At 42.8% G+C, this 22,179-nt stretch overlaps 1 protein-coding gene across 1 annotated transcript in view; it reads left to right on the top strand.

Annotated features, from left to right (window-relative positions):
• Positions 1-22,179, top strand: part of Rgl1 (ral guanine nucleotide dissociation stimulator like 1) — a 260,437-nt gene that overhangs the window by 96,230 nt on the left and 142,028 nt on the right. The window contains exon 2 of the mRNA XM_051147577.1: positions 1,998-2,161. Coding sequence (XP_051003534.1) covers positions 2,030-2,161 — 132 coding nt within the window. The 5' untranslated portion in view covers positions 1,998-2,029. The remainder of the gene's footprint in view (positions 1-1,997; positions 2,162-22,179) is intronic.

Here is a 22,179-nt window from a genome sequence, read left to right as displayed (position 1 = left end):
AGCAGACAGGCTTGCTGTCTGTGGCTTCCAGAGGGAGCATGCGAGGCCCAAAGGCACAGAAAGCCCTCTTCTGTAGGGAGACTTGCCTCAGTTTCTCCGATGTCACCCCAACCCTTCATTTTCCATTTCCTCTTATTTGTCAGCTGGTTTCATGAGCATAAGGGCCGCCCTTTGCAGATACGCTCAATTCCCTGAAGCCAGAGCCACGAAAGCCAGTGCTGTTAATTAGTGATCAATTCCGTCTTGCAATACTAACCACTTGGAATATGTGCTGAATCTAGACTTGTTCCCTCATTATGAAGAACTTAGCCCACCAAGCCAGTGAGGTTTAAGGAGGAGATGACTTAACTTTATTACTTGTTATGTAAATTAGCAAAACACTGCCTCTTTTTTACTTCTGGATTGTCATGGGTTACTGACCTATTGGACTGACAGTAATTTAACATTTACTTAGACTTGCTCTGAACAGGACACATTTAAAGTCTCAAGATACTTAAAGGACTTGAAAGTGGGAATGGAGTTGAAAGCTAGTAAATACAATAAAGTCTCAATCTGACACGTCCATGGCATACACAGGGAGGGTTCCCATTCAGTACAACACAACACAACAAAAACAAAGCCTGAGGTCACTGGCTGTCTTTGGGCTCCATACATGGTTTAAAATGGCTGGAGTAGTATAGCCTAGGGGTGAGTCAGTGCTCAGTGGAGGATGCTCAGAGCAAGAAAAGGGCTGGGAAAGGAACCAGGCACAAAGGGCCCCAGCTGCTGTGTGGAACAGTTTGGGTTTATACTCCAAGGAAATTTTAAGGAAGCAGGATGTTGTGAACAAAAATCACCCAAAGAAGGGTGTATTTGTGGGACTTGAATGAAAGCAAGAAGATCCCTTAGAACAGTGTGGTAACAAAGCAGGTTGTAGTGAGATTCTGACTAGACCTGAAGGAGACCTTCTAGAATAAGGATTCATGGAAAGCCTTGTTTGGCCCTAGAAATGAACCCGGAGCCCAGGAAGGCATTGCAGCTGATGATCCCTAGAGAGAACCTCCCTCCCTCCCTCCCTCCCTCCCTCCCTCCTTCTCCATTGCAGCTGTTCTTGTTTTCCTCTTTTTGTATTGACGCTGGGGCTCTCCTCCAGGGCCTAGGGCTAGTACCTACCAGGCGTGCTCAGCCACCCTCCAGCCCTCCATCACAGTTGGGAACATCATTCTTGTGGTAGTTCATACATTATATTGTACTATACCACATGATTAACGTGTTTATAACCTTTCTGTCCTTAAGCCTTGGTGATTTGAGATCAAAATTACTGAATTATTTGTGTGTGCCTAGCACCAAGCTTCGCATGCACCCAGGGTGTGTTTGAGAAATACAGCTCTCAACCCTGCAGCCAGTGTTCCTTCCAAACGGTTTGTGAAATACACAGTATGAAAAGACCATTAAGACTTGCCTTTCCCCACCCATTTTCACGTCTACTCCCCAAGGTCTAGAGCAAAATGGCAAGAGACATAATACGGAGATATATATTTTTATTTCCTATCACATTTGTACCAAGGAGCTAAGAGATGGCTCAGCCATTGAAAGCTCTTACTGCTCTTGCAGAGGACCCAAGTTCAGTTCTCAGCCCTGACACCTGGTATCTCAAAACCACTGGTAGCTCCAGCTCCAGGGTGTCTGTTGCCCTCTATTGGTATCCAAGGATACCTTCACCTGTGCTCACACATTCCCTCGTGTAATCAAAAATAAAATCTTTTAAAAATAAAGTTGTGTCACTGCCCATTACCAAGATGTGTTCTATTCTTCCAGAAATCTGCACTAAAATACCAGTAATAAATACTTGAAGGTAAAAAGTGGCCATAAAAGTTGTCTGTTATAATATTGTCTTCAGTGGTTTCACAGTCAAAAAAAAAAAAAAAAAAAAAAAAAAATGGAGCACAGTAATTGGATTTTATATCTTTTCAAATATTTTTTATTTTAATGTAGATTGTATTTTATTCTTCCACCAGATCCGTAATGCCTCCTGCTGGCCTCTTTCAAGATGGAGGGGAAATCTGTGGGAGAGCCTACTCAAGTGGTGTCTAAAGTCAAACTTTCCACAAAAGTAGAAAACACAGGACACTGGCTGGTGGAAGATCACGCTCGAATATGGGAAGTTTTAAAGACAGAGGAGGTAAGACAATGATAAATGACAGAGCTGGTGCAATGATGGATTTGCTCATACCTGAGCCTAGAAAATTCCTGGTGTAGTGGATACCCCATGCCAGCTTGAAAATCTGTTCAGGAACAGCCAAGACTGGAGAACAGTATGCCCCTTGGACATTATTGGTGACACAGTGATTCAGGTAAAGGAGCTGATAGCACTAACAACCAAAGCATACAACAATGACCTGAGCTCAGTTGCATGGGACCTGCCCTGTGGCCTCGGATACCTCACCCGTATAGACGCAGGCATTCTTCTTCCTGTCTTCTCTCCCAGGGTTGCTCCTCTGTGATTTTCTTCTTTCTCAAGCCTTTTATTGAGGTCTCAACAAATGTTAGGGGTGTGTGTGTGTGTGTGTGTGTGTGTGTGTGTGTGTGTGTGTGTGTAAGATAGAAGGATGGAGAAACCCATTTGTTAGTAGAAATGATACATTATGGCTTTTACTTTTGTTATGTGTTCGAGATAAGCTCATCCGCAGTGACGAGGCCCCAATGAGGCATAACTGAATGAGAAGCTATTACAAGAAGATCAGAAAGGGGGATGGAGTTGAGAACCCGACCTTGGCATTTACCATCCTAACTTCTGTGAACTGAACTGGAGGCTAGGGAATAACAGGCAGGAAGAAGGCCAAAACTTAGAAGTCGAGAAGGCTAATGTGGTCTGGAAACATGATAGGAATGGTGCTGGAAAGGCAGCGAGTATCCTCAAAGGCCTCACCTGGGAGCCTCCATGGCCTCAGATAGCTGCCCAGGCTCTGGGCCTTAGCTTGCAAATTTAGAAGTCTTTCTCATCTATCTAACAGTAGGGTGCTCACAAAAAAAGTAATATAATAATGAAAATAATAATGGAAGGAGACAACCTTGGCAGGCTATGCTAAGCTGAGCATAAACATTCCCATATGTTTATTTTCCACTTTAATACCTACCAAGTGAATTTTTGGGTTATTTACTTTATAACTTGTGAGTTTTTCCTAGAGTGGCGGCACACCAATAGTATGCAAAATTTTCCTCTATTTTACGAGTCTGTCAACTCTAGGAACTATTAGATTTCCTAATTTTTCTTCTAATCTTTGTTGATCACCAGTTTTGTTTTGTTTTGTTTTGTTTTATCTCAGCCTTATCTGAGACTGCTTTTAATAAAAAAATTTAAAACATTTTTATTACACTATATGTTTATTTTGTGCATGAATGTGCCTTATATGCTTTTACTTTTCCATTAGTGCTTACTTTTATGAAGATTACAATATGATGAGTGTCTCTTTCTCTCCTACACACACACACACACACACACACACACACACACACACACACACACACACACTATATGAACTGATGTCTTTCCTTGGTCTGGAAAATATGTCCAGAATTTTTTTTCCGAGACAGGACTTCTCTGTGTAGTCTTGGTTGTCCTAAACTCAGTGGACCATACTGCCCTCAAACTCATAGCAATCAGTCTGCCTCTGCTTCTGTCTCCCATAGTGCTGGGATTATAGGTGTGTGCCACCATGCCGGGCTCTGTGCAACATTTTTAAATTCAGAATTTTTTATCTTTTCCTTTTGTGAGGCTTACATTCTTTTTTCATTCTTTGTTCATGTTATCTAACTTCTTTCACAATTATTGTATTTTATTCCTCTCTGTGTTGCATTCTGATTAATTTCACGTCTGTATTCCAACTTCTAAGCTATATTTTTACTTCCAAAACTTTCTTTTTGGTTATTGTTTTACAGAATATCATTATATGTTTGCCTCTTTTTTTTATTCCTATTTTTAGCGTTAAAGTCCTACGTGGAAGGCTCTGAGATTTTTTTACTCTAATTGCCATAGTTTCACAGATACTGGAAGACAGTACGAGCCTCTCAGTTCAGAGTAAATGACTTTATGGCTCCGTGGAGGCTGTAGGCAAAGTGTGCACGTGCTTGTTTTGGTCCCTTTGTCCCAGTTCCAGCAAGGGGCGCAGGGTTGGGCCTCGGTGGATGCCTGCACGGGCTATGAGCCTTGATCTGGGACTCTTGCTTTTATTAGTGGCCGTGAGCAAGCTTGTACTTTGATGTAGTGGCAAGCATTAGTGCACCCCTTCAAAACGCTTATGGCCAGCCATGAACAGTGGTCTGCGTAAGACAGGTAGGAGGCAAGGGAGAACCCATAATATTTTTGTTTCTAACAGTATTAAATATAAAGATTTTAAAGTTCCAATTCTAATTCTAAGGCCATATGTCTTACTCTATTCTCTGATCTGTCTGTTTGCCCTGACAAGAGGTTAAATTGGGGCTGAGTTTATTTTTTTCTTGGGAATGAAAGAGATTTCCTCCAGGGAGGGTTTTTATTTGTTTCTGGTAACACTATCAGTGGAATGCCATTTTGTTTATTTTATTGAAAATAGATTTTTTTTCATATATTCTGATTGCAGCTTCCCTCCCCCTATCCCTCCCAGTTGCCTCCTTCTCTCCCCTCCTACCCAGATTCACACCCTTTCTGTCTCTTGTTAGAAGATAAACAGCCATCTAAGGAATAATACTAAAATACAATAAGGTAAACAAAACAAAACAAAACAACAAAAAAACAAAACCAAATTGGCATGTGACAGAAGAATCAAACAAGAAAAAATACAAGAAACAAATAGACACAGAGACATACCCATTTACGCCCACCCGATTTCCATACAAGCACAAAACTAGAAGCCATAATATATATGCAAAGGACCTGTAAGGCAAAAACAAAAAACAAAACAAAACAGAAAACTCTGGCTTAACATTTTGAGACAAATAACCTTGAAGGATGCTGTTGCATTTGCCTTGTGTTGGCCAGCACTGACAACTGGAATCCAAAAATGGTGGGCCACACCCATGAGGGTTTTTTTTTTGTTTGTTTTTTTGTTGAAGTGGGTGGATCCACTCCTACTCTGGACCTTTGAGGTAGGAAGACACATGCCTTTGCTCTGGATCTTGAGGCAGGAAGATAAACTTTTAATCTGGGCCACACCTTCCTCTGGAAGCCTATATAAACAACTTCTGGATTCTTGGACTTTCTGTTCATAGTGAGCCACTGTTGGGTTAGCTGGACCACAGCCTGTAAGTCATTCTAATAAAGCCCATTTATGTAATATTTATTATTATGTAATTAAATCCCATATACTACATGTTCTGATACATTCTTATATGTATATATGTACATATGTATATATGTATAAGTTCTGTTTTTCTAGAAAACCCTGACTAATACAAATGGTATAGCTGAATCTTGAGGTTTATGGATTCCCATATGTCTATGCAACCGCCACACTGATTCCCACAGTAGCTGTACAAGTGTGCACTTTGACCAGCAATGGAGGAGTGTGCCCCTTACTCCACATCCTTGCTGCATGAACTGTCATTTGTTTTATTGATCTTGGCCACTCTGATTGATGTAAGAAGAAATCTCAAAGTAGGGTGGTTAGGTTTTTTTGTCCCCCCAAGACAGGGTGTTTCTGTGTAGCCCTGGGTGTCCTGGAACTCACTCTATAGACCAGGCTGGCCTAGAACTCAGAGACCCACTTGCCCTTGCCTTCTGAGTACTTGGATTAAAGTTTCGATTTTCATTTTCCTGATAACTAAAGTTGTTGAACATTTCTTTAATGCTTCTCAGCCATTTGAGTTTTCTTTTTGCGAATTCTCTATTTAGACCTGTACCCTGTTTTTTAATTGGGTTATTTATTTTCTTGATGTCCAGTTTTTGAGTTCTTTATATATTTTAGATATTGGCTCCCTTATAGGATGTGCAGTTGGTACAAATCTCTTTGAATTCTGTAGGCTGCCACTTTGCCCATATGATGGTGTCCTTTTCCTTACAGAAGCTTTTCAGTTTCATGAGATCCCATTTATTGTTGTTAGCACCTGTGCTAACAGTGTTCCATTCAGAAAGCCGTCTCCCCTGCCAGTGAGTTCAAGGCTATTCCCCCGCTTTCTCTTCTATCAGGCTCAGTGTATCTGGCTTTATGTTGAGGTCTTTGATACATCTGTAGGGTGGTAAGTGTGTGTCTATTTGGATTCTTCTACATGCAGCCATCCAGTTTGACCAGCATCACATTAAAGATGTCTTTTTTCCAGTATGTATTTTCTAGTTCTCAATAGAAACTCAGGTATCTATGATTGTGTGGACCTGTTTCTGTCCTCAGTTTTATTCCATTGATCTCAAATGAGTCTGTTTTTGTGTCAGTACCATGCTGTTTTCATTACTGTAGCTTGGTAGTACAGTATGAGGTCTGGGATAGTGATACCTCCAGCAGTTCTTTTATTACTCTGGAGTGTGTGTGTGAGTGTGTGTACGTGTATGTTTAAGCTATCCTGGGTTTTTGTGTGGAAAGCTACTTTAAAATCATTTCTTAGCTTGATATTTTTTCAGACTACTCGGTGTGATCATGATAGAAATCCGTGATGCACATGCTTACACTAGTGAGTTTTTCTGCAGGGTGATTCTGTCTCCACCCACCCAGCACCATGTTTCAGGATGGCCAGTGTTCTCCATGTTACCCTGGAAGAGTTGATGCTGCTGCTGCTGCTGCTGCTGCATTTTGGTATTATGCAGTGGGAATTCCCCTGAGTCTCTCCTCTGAGCCAGCGCGGCACTTTGCTAGTGTTCTTTGCATGTCTAAGTTAGTAGAACTCTCATTGGTTAGACTACCATTGAACTGGAACAAACACAGTTCAAATGCAAGAAGTTTAACACAATACAACTTTAATTCTCAATCAGTGTCAATCCCATCTGATGAGAGTGGTACTTTTCTCCCATATGGTGGTTCTTAAACTTCTTGCAGCTTCTCCATCCGGCAGGGCCTAGAATCTTCTGTATTTAGCTGGCAATTTGCACAGAAAACAAAAACTAAGGAAGTAAAACAACAAAACAAAAACCAAACGGCGTTGATGAAGAAATGCTGATTTTGAAATCTTAGTTTACTCTTGCCGTGCACGATATGAGTTTGTGTCTTCCTACTGAGAGCTAGGCCCCACGTGGGGGTGGGGGTTGGGGTTGAGAGTGGGGTTGGGGGAGTGGGGAGTGGGAGTGGGGAGGACTCCTTCTGTCTGGGCAGTTACTTAGAGTGAAGGTACAGAACCCTGACAGGACAAGTACAAATAAAGTTTGGTTGAGAGTTAAATACATTTCACAGAGAACAAAGCCAGGGTTCCCCAGGCTTGGCCAGAGCTCTCTAGTGGATGTGTGCTGGTCAGAGCTCACTTTGTGGGTTCTGCCTCCATTCAGACTTTGCCTTGGGTAAGGTCTGAATTTCTTTCCAGCCTATCAATGAAGTGGGAACGATACTTTATCTTAATAATAGTCTTACTATTTTTATCGAGACGAGTCTATGTTGTCCTGACTCTCCTGGAGCTCCCTATATAGGCCATGTTGCTGGCCTTGAACTCACAGAGATACCCCTGCCTCTGCCTCTAGAATGCTAGGATTAAAACATGTGCCACCATGCCCACCCATTCTTCATATTTGGTGGACAATTTTCAGACAACTTTTATCAACAAGTGTACAAGAGTCATATGCATTTGGAATAGAGCAGTTTTAAATACTAGGCCCCAGAATTGAAAAAATGGCAAAGAAAATGAGTTTGGAAAGTATGGTCTGGAATTACTTGTCAGACTCTGAACAATACATGTTTCAGCTTTGGATTACAAACCTCATTTTTGATTTTTAAAATATACTTGAAATAAAATGATTAAAATGAAAAAAAGTTTTTTTAGTTGTTTTTAGTGAGAGAGTCCATTAGGATATTCAGTGCATTATGCCTCCAGAAATATGCCTCCAGAGTTATTATGAGGTATGCACTAAGAAATTAAAAATATGTTTTAACAATATATCTTTTTTTAAAAAACAACTTTGTATTGATTCTTTGTGAGTTTTACCTCCTGCACCACAGTCCTACTCATATCTGTCTTCCACTTTTGCAACCTCCCTCCCCACAAGAGGAAAATCAAAACAACCAACCAAACAATCAAAAAGCCAAAACAGCATAGAAAACATCTCACCATGGAAGTTGTAGTGTGTCCAGTGTGTCCCAGTACACTTCTCTGTCCACACGTCTTCACTTGCACATGTTCACTGCACTGGGCCATTGGTCTGGTTCCAGGTCTCAGGCTTCTGTCGCACCATCAATACTGGATCCTCACCATGACTCCTCCCGCTTATCCTGTTGCCCTGTGTCATGGAGGTCCTGCAGCTTTGGAGCATCAGGACTGGTGCTTTCACACACTCCAACAGTTCACAGATGGTGTAGATGTTGGGGAGGGCCAACTCAAAGCCCTGGATCTGGGCCTGGGCTGGTAGCTGAGATGCTCAGCGCACCGGCTCTCCTACATCTGCATCACCAGCACTCCAGCCCTGCTCCAGCTAGGCTACCCAGTGCTGCCATCAGCAGGAGGCAGGGTCAGCTCTCCCCTTCTCATGCTCTCAGAGTCAGCTCACCCACACCCACGCCTCCAGAGCCAGCTCCACTGTGCTGCCCAATTAAGGCGCCGGCCGAAGAGTATATTGTCTAAAATGTGTTATGCTTAGCGAGTATCCTTTTAGGTCGTGTAAATTTTTATTATTCTTTGTTGTGTTCAGTTAAATATTTGGTCATATGAGCTTATTCATTTCTGACCTTTATAATCATTTAAGTTTTAGGTAGGTATAAATCAGGGTTTATCATATATTTGAAGCTAAAGTGTTTGATTATCAGTGTAGTGATTAGTTTTAGCTATTCCATATAATTCTCTTAAAATATAAAAAATTAATTTTAGATTATAAATAAAATGCATATTTAATAGACCATACTATAATCTTTATAGAAGGTTCATGTATGAAGAATATTTTTATAATATCTTTGTAGGTTTTGGTTTTTCTAATAAACAAAAGAGCAGTGAGAGGATTGGCCTGACTGTGTGATGGTGATACATATGAACTTGTATATTATCAAAACTCACTGAACTATATACCTGTCTTAGTCAGGGTTTCATTGCTATGAAGAGACACCATGATCAAGGCAGCTCTTATAAAGGCAGACATTCAATTGAGGCTGGCTTACAGTTTCAGAGGTTCAGTCTGTTATCATCACGATGTGAAGCATGGCAGCATGCAGGCAGGCTTGGTGTTGGAGAAGCCAAGAGTTCTGCATCTTGACGTGAAGGCAGCAGCAGGGGACTGTCTTGGGCAGACAGCCAAGAGGAGGCTCTGGTTCCACACTGGGCAGAGCCTGAGCATAGAAGACCTCAAAGCCTGCCTACATCAGAGACACACTTCTTCCAACAAGGCCACACCTCTTAATAGGGCCACTCCCTATGGCCAAGCATTCAAACAGGAATCTATGGGGGCCAAATCCGTTCAAACCACCACAGTTACTTACTATTGTTATTGATTTTTTGAGACAAAGTCTTGCCGTGTAATACAGAGTTTGGAACTTGCTATGTAGCCGCACACTGGCCTCAAATTTAGAATTTCCTGCTTTAGCATCATCCTGGCTCCTGGGGTTACACTAGTGCAGCATCATTCTTGGCCAAACTGTGCATATTAAACAGACTTGTTACATGTTCATCATACTCAATAAGGCTGATTCTTAAAAATGGGCATGGGATGGAGGAACAGAGTTAAATAAGTAAGTTGCTGTGGCCTAGGTGTGGCTGTCAGGGAAAGCAAGGGCCATAGCAGGAAGCACCTGAGTTCATGTTTAAGAGAAAAGTAGGAATCAGCCCAGCAAATAGAATTTTTTTTCTTCTTTTTGGTTTTTTTTCGAGACAGGGTTTCTCTGTGTCGCCTTGGCTGTCCTGGACTCGCTTTGTAGACCAGGCTGGCCTCGAACTTACAGCGATCCACCTGCCTCTGCCTCCCAAGTGCTGGGATTAAAGGCGTGCGCCACCACACCCTGCCTCAGCTAATAGACTTTTAAAGGGAGACATATTGACTGTCGCTGGGAGAAGGAAACCTGTGTATAGATCGGTGGCATATTCTAGAACTCTGAGTGCCTGTAGCAGAAGAGGTGTGGCTAGAGAGGAAGCTGAGAGTGACTCAGCAAAGCCTTATGGTCCTTACTCAGAAGTTTGGAAACTATCCTGAGGGCCGGAGGAGTCAATGAAGGGCTTCAGACGTGATGGTTTATTTGTCAGAAAGTCTCTGTTAGACTTGTGTGGATGGCCCAGAATGCTTCCAAGCCACTCTGCTTACACACCCCTTTCTCACTCTGGCTCTGCCATGCGAATCAGTGCTAAACGAGGGATTGTTTGGGGATGTTCTTTTCTTGCAAGATGGTAATTTTCTTTTCTCAACATGACTGTCTATCCTTCAGGCTTAAATTTACTTTGTTCATAAATCTCAAAGCACGGGCACCCTGCTAGACATGGATTGAAATAAATGCCTGTAATGGTCATTTGTTGTTTCACTAACTGGTAAGGTCAACTAAAATGTTGTCGTCTCTGTGTGTGTGTGAGAGTCATTCTATCTGTTTTTGAGGTAGCGCTAAGTTATAGTGATTTTTGCTCACTACTGTATTAGATTTTTGTGGTACTGCTGGTTGACTCTTCATTGGATTGTCACTAAGCACTGGACTTATCTGTGTTCAGGTTTTGTATGTGTGAAAAAGCAACTAGAATAGACAATATTCTCTGTGGCTGTGGGGCAGAGACATTCTCTGTATGAAAGCGAAATACTGATTGTCTGAATGGGAACAGGACAGGACCTTTCTCTCTTTATCCAGCGCAGGAACAACCCCCTTCCAGGCTGTGTTGTCACATCACGTTCCTGGAGGAGGAACTAGTAATGTGTTCAGCATGCATGCTTTGGGGATTAAGTCATACTCATGAGGGACAGGAAGAGGGGGATCTTTTAAAAACTGGATGACAGTTTGGACAAGCAGTGGGAGTGTGTTGTGTTAAATTCTGAGGAGCCAGCTCTTTGGCCAGCGACTTAAAGGCTGGGCTTTGATAACAGAGCCAGACTCCTCTTTACAGTTCTTATGGCTTTCTTTTCTGTCTGCCAAACTTTTCATATGAGGCAAAAAGACAAAACCTTACTTGCTAGGAAGTTATTAATGCATAGCGCATGCTTTGAAGCCCGCGTTCTGAGGTGAGTGAAGTTGACATCAGCAGTGAGAGGTAAAACATAGAGTGCCTGTGCTCCAGCTGCAGTGTGTAAAGGAGAGAGACTATAATGTCCTGAGCAGCTCCTTTAGGTTAAGAATCGTGTAGGGCAAATCAGACTCCAGGCTTTTTTGGTGGATTTGCATTTTGTTTTGTTTTGTTTTAGAAGACAGAGAAAGAACACAAAGATGGATGTATGGGGAAGTGGAAAGGGTCTGAGAGAAGTTGGGGGAGGAGAAAGGAGAAAGAATATCATCAAAATATATTGTACGAAACACTCAAAGAATAAATAAGAACATTAAAAAAGAATAGTGCTTGGACCTTCCTATTTATCAATATATTCAAGTGTCACAGCCCTAGGAAAATTTCATTTTATTCATAAGGATTTTAGAGATTGAGATGAAGGCCCATGCCCGAAGAAGAGGTAACTAGCGAGTGGCGGAGTAAGGTTGAAACTCAGTTTGTCTCTCTCCAGTTTTACACTCTGACTTCTTTGTGAAGCTGCCGACATGCTCCGGAATCAGTTTGTGTACACTTACTTTCTCTGTGCAGACCTCAGGGCTGGCTCAGGCGATGGCCCTGGTTTCTAACACACCAGCACAGCTTTCGGGGATCGTGTCCCTGCAGTGTCTGTACACAGGCACCCATGGGCCCATCGAAGCCCCCACCGTCTCCGCCCTCCACATTGTTGGCAGACGAAGCTTCTGGTTAGGTTTCCCATCGCGTAGTATCTGTGTACACTTGTTCAGGTGGCTGTTGGACAGCAGCTAGGACACTCAGCTTATACATATCAGGCAATTGTTTCTTATAGTTCTAGAGGTGCTGAAGTTGAAGATCACAGTGTCAACATGGTTGGATTCCAGTCCGGGGCCTCTTCCAGGTAGCGGACAACTGCCACCACGTGGCAGAAAAGGCTGGAGAGCTCTCTTGGGTACAAACTTTGGGGAACACATTCAATTATTGCCAATATTCTGCTATTACTTTAGCTCCGTGCTTTGTAAATGACATCCTGAGACACTAAGCTCTTTGTAACCTTTGTCTGTGTAACTGAGCCATGCTCCATCTTCCAAGTTATTGATTGGGTACAAGCAGCATGGCTGGAACTTGTATGTTTCACCGACTCCCTTAATGTCTGCTCCTTCCTTTAATGTCTGGGCAGACATTAAAACTGCCCAGAAGCACATCACATGGCCTTGTTTTGTGCTCTTTTATCAGGCAGTCATGTGTGGTCATAAGAGGGACATGAGAAACGTGGGGGGAAAGCAGCTTGTCATGCTCCCAGGAGATAAAGCATGAGTTAGAGCTGCCATGGCAGGGCAGGCCAAGTGAACAGCTTAGGCTAACGCGAGGGATTTCAATGGGTTTAGGGCTAATGTCTGGCTGGTCGGTACCCAGCCTGAGATGATTGACATAGGGCCTAGCATCTCTTGACTGTGAGAGCATGGAGAAGCAGCAGTTCTGAAGGGGTTAGTTAGCCCGTGCAAGACTTGCTGTGGGTCCTTCACCTGTAAGAATTGGCTAGCTTCCCTGAGAGAGGTAACCCGATGGCCAGGAAGAGTTTTAAAAATGTCAATGCATCATAATATATAGAAAAATGTAAAGCACTTACAACAAGGTTCTTGAAGCAGAGTTAATCACTATAGGCATGCACCTGTAGTCAAGGAAGTTTTTCTGCCTCCAGTACACACACTTTATGACCTTTTAGTTTATCAGTCCTCGTTGCCAGAGTCTCAAGTTTTCCATGGTATGTCCCATCAGTTCCATCCATAGTCCAGAGTCCAAGGAAACACTCAGGAAGTCAAACTTTCCTTATCAAATTTGCACTGGTGTTAAGATGGTCCCTTTTTATTGCCTCTTTAAGGAGGATATCCTTGACCCCTCTGGTCAGGTTACTGATACTCCTGTGTTGTTTCTGTCTTGTAAAACTCATCACATGAGAGGTATATTTATACATTGCTGTCTCTCAAAGCCTCTATTAATCTCTATCAAATCAAATATTAGTGTCTGGTGTACATTAGACACCGAATACTCACGGAGGGACTCAGAGTGTCATTCTGCAGGCACACTGCGATGACCGTGGCAAATGCTTTCGTCTATGTTTTTATTCCCTCATCTGTAAGTTGGGCATCTCTATAGGGGTCCAGTGAGAATTGAACTACAGCATGGGAATTCTTGGAACCAACCCCCATATGTAATACAAGGCAGAATGTATTATGTAGTATGCAATAAATATGAAATACATGCAAAAATGTAGTACATGTAAAAATGCAATATGTAATCCATGGCAGGCAGAATACCATTGACCGTCTATAGAGGAGGAGCACCACTGTCCACAGCCATTTCCTGTTGCTAATTTCACAATGCCATCAACTGGAAACAGGTTAATTTTGCCTCATGGTTCTGGTCCAAGGTTGCAGGGCTGTATGTGGTAGCAGCTTTCTTGATGTTAAGTCCCAACAAGGCTCAAGGCAGTAGCTGGCGAAGGACAGAGAGTGCAAACTAGTGTGTTTTTCTCATATTCTCTCTTTTCTTAAATCACTGAGACTCCACTTTGATGACTTATCTCTCATCTCCCAAAGGCCCTGCATCTAAACCCCATATTTAGGTTAAATTTCTACTCTTTCCTTCCTTCCTCTCTTCATTTCATGAGCTGGGTGTGGATGTGCATGCCCGTGTGTGAGTGTGTGTGAGTGTGTGCATGCGTGTATGTGCGCGCACGTGCGCGTTTTCATGTGTGAGTGCCTGTGCATGCAGAGACGAGAGGAAGACGTCGGGAGTCTTCTCTGTCATTGTTCTCCGCCTTATTCCCCTGAGTTGGGATTGCACATGGACCCTGAGCTTTGCTGCTCTGGCTAGACTGGCCGGCCAGGGAACTTCTAGCATTCTCCTGCTTGAACATCAAGTTTACAGGCATGTGCAGTCACCCTGGCTTTTAGATGGGCTCTGGAGATGAAGACTGGGATGCTCATGCTTGCCCAGCAAGCACTCTTACCCACTGGACCACCTTCTCAGCCCCCTCCCCCGCCTTCTTTATCACTCACAGCAGGAGTAAACTCCACCATAACTTTCAGAGGGACAAACCGTATTTAAAACATGGAAAGGACACAGTCACACTATACTAGCCATCCAGTTGTATGACAATTGCTCAAATCCAGAGTGTTACAGCCCATGATCATTTCTGTTTTTAAATGCCTTTTGTGTTGGGCCTGCCTGCACCTTTCCTTGCGTTTGGTGAGAGTAGTCATCCCAAGGTTCCTTGGGGACCATCTTTCAGGAAAACACCAGGACCCAGTTAAATGGCACTGCCTTGAAATACACAAGTTATCTTGGGGCTGGGGAGGCAAGCCAGATGTAGGTGTGTCAGAACCCCTGGCCTTCTGTCACTAACAGCATTAGCAGTGTGTTCCTCAATTCACAGGGTTCCTGAATTCAAGTGGATGGGTTCTCGCCTCTGGGATTTTTTTTTTCATAATTTTTTTATTGATTCTTTGTGAATTTCACATTGTGCACCCCAGTCCCCATCATTTCACAGTCCTTTCATAGCCTACATCTTTGTATCCTTCCCCTCTCCCCCAAAACCAAACCAACTAATCAAACAAACAAGTAAAACAACATCTCACCATGGAAGCTGTGGTGTCAAAGTGTGTCACACAGTATATTCTTTGCCTAAACAAACAGCTTTACTTGCAGACATTCATTACAATGAGTCATTGGTCTGGTTCAAGGCCTCTGGCCTCTGCTACACTATGGATACTGGACCCTCCCTGAGACTCCTCTTAGACATCCTGTTGTTGCCCTGAGTCACGGACATCCTGCAGCTTTGGTTCTGCAGGACTGGACCCTTCACATGCTCCATCAGCTCATAGATGAGATAGATGTTGGGGTGGGACAGCTCAAAGCCCTGGATCTGGGCCTGGGTGATAAGTGATTTGGTCAGCCCACCAGCTCTCCTGTGCTCACACCACAGAGGCCAGCTCTTCTAAGCAACCCAGATGAGGGACAGACCAACTTTCCAACACTACACTCATGTCATTGCTGGTGCTACCATGCAGTGGCCAGTGAGGGGTAGGGCCAGCTCAGTGCAGCCCTCCTTGGACATCAACATGGTCTCAGGGAGCAACCCAGACTATGGATGTGTGCATGGCCTGTGGTGGTAACATGGACCATGGATATCAACACAGACCACCTGCTGCAGTGCAGACCTTAGCGTGGGCCTTGGTGTCAGCACTGGCTTGGACAGCACCATGGCCTCAGGTGGCAGCACAGGCCTCTTCCATCAGGCTGTTCCTCATTCACCTCTCCAGTTCTGACTTTCTTCATAGTGCACAAACCACTCATCACATGCTTGCTCATCGTGCTATCCTCTCCCCTGCCCACTGCAGGTTGCCTCTGGCTGTGGCCCACTTGCCCCTCCTCTGTAGCTTATAACCTTATTTTATTCTGGCTGTAAATTTAGGTTGCTCAGGTGACAGGTGTTTAAAGGGTGAAAGGCCAACCCCTCCAGGACACAGTAAGCCGGCATCTTCATGCAGACGGCTTCCTCCTATGACTTATGCAGTCAGTTTTAGGCTCCCCTGCCTGGACTGAGTCTTCTTCACTATACTAGGCATGGAGGCATGGGCATTTCTTTGGGTTTTCATGTATAAAACAAAGGAAATCCCAGCAAATTTAATTTATATAAATGGCATGGTGTAGGGTTGGGCAAGACAACCAGTTTATTGAAATAATTCATTCTTGAATGTCTCCAGTCTCTAAGAAAAAGACTTTGAAGCACATCTTTCAGCTCTTGTTTCGTAAGGTGTGTGTGCAGTAAACGTCAGAATCTCCCTCTGCTTCATCAGGAAGGCCATCACGTCAGCACACTCCTGACATGAGGCCATGAAGAGGCAGGGGATGGGGTGTGGGGACTGAGAGACTGACTGGTTTCCTGTGGGCATTTTGGAAAGTGAGTAAATAAGTAAGTTAGTTCATCCTGTCCTTCTGACTTGCTTTTCCTCAGAAGGGGCAAAGGTGAGGAAGATACATCATTTAAAGTTGTCTCTGCCTATAAACATTGCCTCAAAACACTGGAACAGGTTGCACCCACAGTGAGTAGCTGGTGAGAGCTGTTCTTCCTCAGGCTCAGGCTCAGGACCTGCAGTTCCTACACTAGACAGTCTTCCCCACAATCGAGCTTCCAGCATACCTGCCTGGCTTTCTTGATGAGAACGCCTGGGCTAGAGATCTTAGAAAACTTTGTAAATGAAGGAAGTTTCAGATAGGTAAAGTTTGGAGTGAGTGAGGGTAGTGAGGAACACTGGTGGGAAAGTGTTAACATTCTTCAAAAACCGTTGTCTCCTTCCTGGCAACACCATGCCCCCCCCCCCCATTCCCGCACACCATCCTAGTCTTTCTGCTGGAGTGCTGGCTCATCCCCCAGAGCCTGGGATTTCCTCCCCCACCCCAGCACACAGTACTGCCCACCCATTGTGGTGCCTGTGTCCTACCACTCGGGAGACTGAGCACTTCCTGAAGTGAGGCTCCACCTCCATAAGGTTCTAATCTATGACCTTTCAAAACAACTCCACAGCTGAGGAGTCTGAGCTGGTGGGGGTGTCTCATGTCCAAACTTCAACATTCTTTTCCCTTCCTTTTTCTGTCTCACCCCCTACCCCTTCCTCTCTCTCTGTTCCTCTTTCCTGGCCTTTCTGCTCTTTCCTAGTAGACTGAGTTCCTAGGGTGAAACACTGCATGCTGTTTTACTCACAGCTGTGTCATTACAATATTGAGATGTTTGCTGAATGAACAAATGAACAAGTGCGTGGACAGATCAGTAATTCTCTTGGTTTGTCAAAGTGTCAATTTCTATCTCTCAGGATTGGAATTGCTTTCTCTGACCTCCCCTCATAAAAGAACAGATCCAAGGCTCAGAACCTCAAATTTCATTGTGGGGCTTGTACTTGCCAATAATGGGAAACACTACAATTGTACTGGATTTCTGAGAATCAACAACATATGTACATAATAGAAACAGTGACAAAGAAAAAGATAGCTGCTAATGAAAAGAGTCTTCAGTAAGCAGAGGGCTCCTCCCACTCTTGTTTATCCTTATGGGCGCTGTGCTTACAAACTAGCTCATTGTTGCCTCAAACGTTCATTTTCAGTAAGATAAATATCATTCTAGAACAAATATGTGTTGTTTCAAAATAAAAAAGTGTTGACCAAGGGAGTTAAATATGGCAGACAAAGAGCCTGGAACATTGTGATGAGGGAATCACACTTTCTCAAGGTGGGAGGAGAAGTTGTTTTTAAGGAAGAATTGGGAATGCAGGAGATTTGAAGAGACAAAAAGAGCCAAGAATCCAAATGGGTGACCAGAGTATAATTTACTAGGAGAAGCTTAAACTTGGGGCAGTATTGTCACAAACGAAGTGAGTCATTCCAAGGAGAGTTACACTAGGTGCTCAGTGAAGAGTATGGGAAAGCCCTTGGTACAAAGCGTGTATCCAGGACCAATAATCTCTTGAGTGGAGGGTGGTGGCAGCCATTTTCTGACGCAAGCAGGAAGTGCAGGAGAGAAGATGGAAAGGCTTTACTGGGCCAGACCTGAACCTCGGAGCCACAAGACCTAGAGGAGGGCACTGGGAGGACAGGGCCCAAGTGGTCAGCCCTATATATTTCACACATTGTCTTACTGTGTAAACAGAACATAGAGTTCCCTTATAGAGTCTTTCCACACCACAAGCATAGTCAATAGTTTGTCATTTGTCATCTTAACCAAGGCTACTGATTCAGCCATGTACTGCTGCTTTTCTTGATTTGCTTTGATGAATATAAAAAAATAAATATGCATATATACTTTGCAATAGAGAAATTCCATGGACTCCTATTCCTTCCTCATTTCCTATTCTTCAGCTCAGCCTAATTAGGCAGAATGCTTTTATGCATGTAGTGCGCTGTTTAACCTAATTTTCTACACATTTATGAGCAATAGCAGCACACGGCCCATAGTAGGCACTTTGTTGATACTTTAAGTGAATGGATGTGTAACATGTGAAAAGCACATTTTCTGGTTTAGAAAGTCTCGTTCCACCCAAACGTGGACAGAACTCCCAATTTTTCTCTTCTTTAGTTGATTCAGAGTGACCACAAAAATCATTGGTATTTTGCTTCATTGAAAAGTCTTTAAAGTTTTTTCCAGACATATTTCATTTTAAGTGTGTGTGCGCATGCATGTGTGTGTGCCTGTGTGTGTTTGTATATGTGGGTATATGTACATAACTGCAGGTGCCCGTGGAGTCCAGAAAGGGGGTGTTGGATACCCTGAGCTGGAGTTTTAGGCAGTTGTGAGCTATCTGAAGTGGCTTCTGGGAGCTCAATTCAGGCTCCCTGCAAAAACAATATGTTTTTAAATCAGTGAACCATCTTTCTAACTTTCTGAAAGTAATCTTTAATAAACTGAAGTAATGTGAAAAACTATTGATATTTGTCAATTCTAGGTAGTGACAATTTGAATATGATTTATATGTGTTCCCTGTGCCTTTTTATATTTCTAGAAATTAAACTAATAAAAGAATGAACCGTAAAGACATATATTATTAGAGAAAACACTTAAAGTGAATTACTACCTTAGTGTTAATGTAGTATGCAGAATGTTGGGGTTTAGTGAATTGAGTCATTCCACTTACACTGAGTTCTGCTTGTCAGTTAGGTGTCGGGGGCATCAGTACTAACACATCTCTGCATTGGAATTTCCAGTTCAGCAGGACTTACTTATTTAATCTAATTATTATTTCTGTGATCAGGGAAATTAAAGGAAATACAAGGTTGCAAGGGGACAGGGCACATTTTATCTGAATGAAGAGGATTAGAAAAGGGGACACGTACAGGATGATATTTGGGAGTAGTGAGGTGTAAACTGGCACCTGGAGAACGGACAGGATGGGTGTGGTCCATTCCAGGAAGAGCATGCGTGCTGGTCAGAGACTGGAGGATGCAAAGCAGCTCAATAAAGACAGAGCAGGGGTGGGGAGGGGCCAGATCATGACATGGGTGCTGAAAATTGAACTCAGGTCCTCTGCAAGAGCAGTGCATACCCTTAACCACTAAGCCACCTCTCCATCCACCCAAGTTAATGTTCTTAAAAAATATTTGTCATCTTCATCGTTTCATTGTTGTCGTCATCTCAATTACTATATTTTCAGACCATAAGATACACTTTTCCCTCCCAAAGTGGGGGAAATTAGGGTGCACCTTATAGTCCGGTTGCTGGTTTTACTGTTTTTCTTGTTTTACTGCTCTGAAAACTGGGTGCATCTTTTTTTTTTTTTTTTTTTTTTTTTTTTTTTTTTTTTTTTTTTTTTTTTTTTTTTTTTTTTTTTTTTTGAATTTTTATTTTATTTTTTTATTTTTTTTTCTTTTTTTTTTTTTTTTTTATTAATTTATTCTTGTTACATCTCAATGTTTATCCCATCCCTTGTATCCCCATTCTCCCCCCCCCCATTTTCCCATTATTCCCCTCCCCTATGACTGTTCCTGAGGGGGATTACGTCCCCTATATATTCTCATAGGGTATCAAGTCTCTTCTTGGCTACTTGCTGTCCTTCCTCTGAGTGCCACCAGGTCTCCCCCTCCAGGGGACATGGTCAAAAGTGAGGCACCAGAGTACGTGAGAAAGTCGTATCACACTCTCCACTCAACTGTGGAGAATATTCTGACCATTGGCTAGATCTGGGAAGGGGTTTTAAAGTTTACCCTCCTGTATTGTCCTTGGCTGGTGCCTTAGTTTGAGCGGGACCCCTGTGCCCAAATCTGCCTATCATATTGTTCTACTTGTAGATTTCTAGGACCCTCTGGATCCTTTTATTTTGCTGTTCTCCCATGCGTCTCTCATTTAGAGTCCCAATAGGATGCCTTCCCCTCTGTCCCAGTTTCCTGGTAAGTGAAGGCTTTCGTGGGACATGCCCCTTGGGCTAGTATGCAGATATAAGTGAGTATATACCATTTGATTCTTTCTGCTTCTGGGTTAACTCACTCATTATGATCATTTCTAGCTCAATCCATTTATCCACAAATTTCGGGAATTCCTTGTTTTTAATAGCTGAGTAGTATTCCATAGTGTATATGTACCACAGTTTCTTTATCCACTCTTCTACTGAGGGACACTTAGGCTGTTTCCATGTTCTGGCTATTATGAATAAGGCTGCTATGAACATGGTTGAGCAAATTTTCTTGTTGTGTGCTGGAGCATCTTCTGGGTATATTCCAAGGAGTGGAATAGCTGGGTCTTGAGGAAGCCCTATTCCCATTTTTCTGAGATAGCACCAGATAGATTTCCAAAGTGGCTGTACTAGTTTGCATTCCCACCAGCAATGAAGGAGTGTTCCCCTCTCCCCACATCCTCGCCAGCATGTGGTGTCGCTTGAATTTTTGATCTTAGCCATTCTGATGGGTGTAAGATGGAATCTCAGAGTGTTTTGATTTGCATTTCCCTGATGACTAAGGAGGTTGAGCATTTCTTTAAGTGTTTCTCAGCCATTTGATACTCCTCTGTTGAGAATTCTCTGTTTAGTTCCAAGCCCCATTTCTCAATTGGGTTATTCGGTTTGGTGGTGTTTAATTTCTTGAGTTCTTTATATATTTTGGATATTAGACCTTTGTCAGATGTAGGGTTGGTGAAGATTTTTTCCCAGTCTGTAGGCTGTCGCTTTGTTCTCTTGACAGTGTCTCCTGCCTTACAGAAGCTTCTCAGCCTCATGAGGTCCCATTTATTAATGGTTGACATTAAGGCCTGGGCCGTTGGTGTTCTGTTCAGGAAGTTGTCTCCTGTGCCAATATGTTCCAGGCTCTTTCCCACTTTTTCTTCTAAGTGGCTTAGTGTCTCTGGTTTTATGTTGAGGTCTTTATCCACTTGGATTTGAGTTTTGTGCAAGGTGACAAATATGGGTCCAGTTTCATTTTTTTACACATAGACCTCCAGTTAGACCAGCACCATTTGTTGAAGATGCTATCCTTTTTCCATTGAATGGATTTGGCTTCTTTGTCAAAAATCAAGTGACCATATGTGTGTGGATTCATATCTGGGTCTTCGATTCGATTCCACTGATCAACCAGCCTGTTGCTGTGCCAGTACCATGCTGTTTTAAGTACTATTGCTTATAGTACAGTTGAGATCAGGTATGGAGATTCCTCCGGAGCATCTTTTATTGTACAAGATTGTTTTAGCTATTCTGGGTTTTTTGTTTTTTCCATATGAAGTTCAGAATTGAACTTTCAATGTCTTTAAAAAATTGTGTAGTTATTTTGATAGGGATTGCATTGAATCTGTAGATTGCTTTTGGTAGGATGGCCATTTTTACTATGTTAATTCTCCCGATCCATGAGCAAGGAGATCACGCCATCTTCTCAGGTCATCTTCAATCTCCTTCTTCAGAGTTTTGAAATTTTTTTCATACAAGTCCTTCACTTGCTTAGTTAGGGTAACTCCTAGATATTTTATATTGCTTGTGGCTAATGTGAAGGGTGTGGTTTTCCTAATTTCTTCCTCTGCAAGCTTGTCATTTGTGTATAGGAAGGCTACAGACTTTTTTGAGTTAATTTGTATCCAGCCAATTTGCTGAAGGTGTTTATCAGCTTTAGGAGTTCTCTGGTGGAGTTTTGAGGGTCACTTATGTACACTATCATATCATCTGCAAAGAGGGATAATTTGACTTCCTCCTTTCCCATTTGGATACCCTTGATCTCCTTTTGTTGTCTTATTGCTCTGGCTAGAACTTCGAGTACTATATTGAAGAGATATGGAGAGAGTGGGCAGCCTTGCCTTGTTCCCGATTTGAGAGGAATTTCCTTGAGTATCTCACCATTTACTTTGATTTTGGCTATTGGCTTGCTGTATATAGCCTTTATTATGTTGAGGAAAGTGCC

This window comes from Acomys russatus, chromosome 6, assembly GCF_903995435.1.
Source record: "Acomys russatus chromosome 6, mAcoRus1.1, whole genome shotgun sequence".
NCBI classification, from domain to species: Eukaryota; Metazoa; Chordata; class Mammalia; order Rodentia; family Muridae; genus Acomys; species Acomys russatus.
Note: the sequence above shows the minus strand (reverse complement) of the source record. Positions and strands in the feature narration are given on the sequence as shown.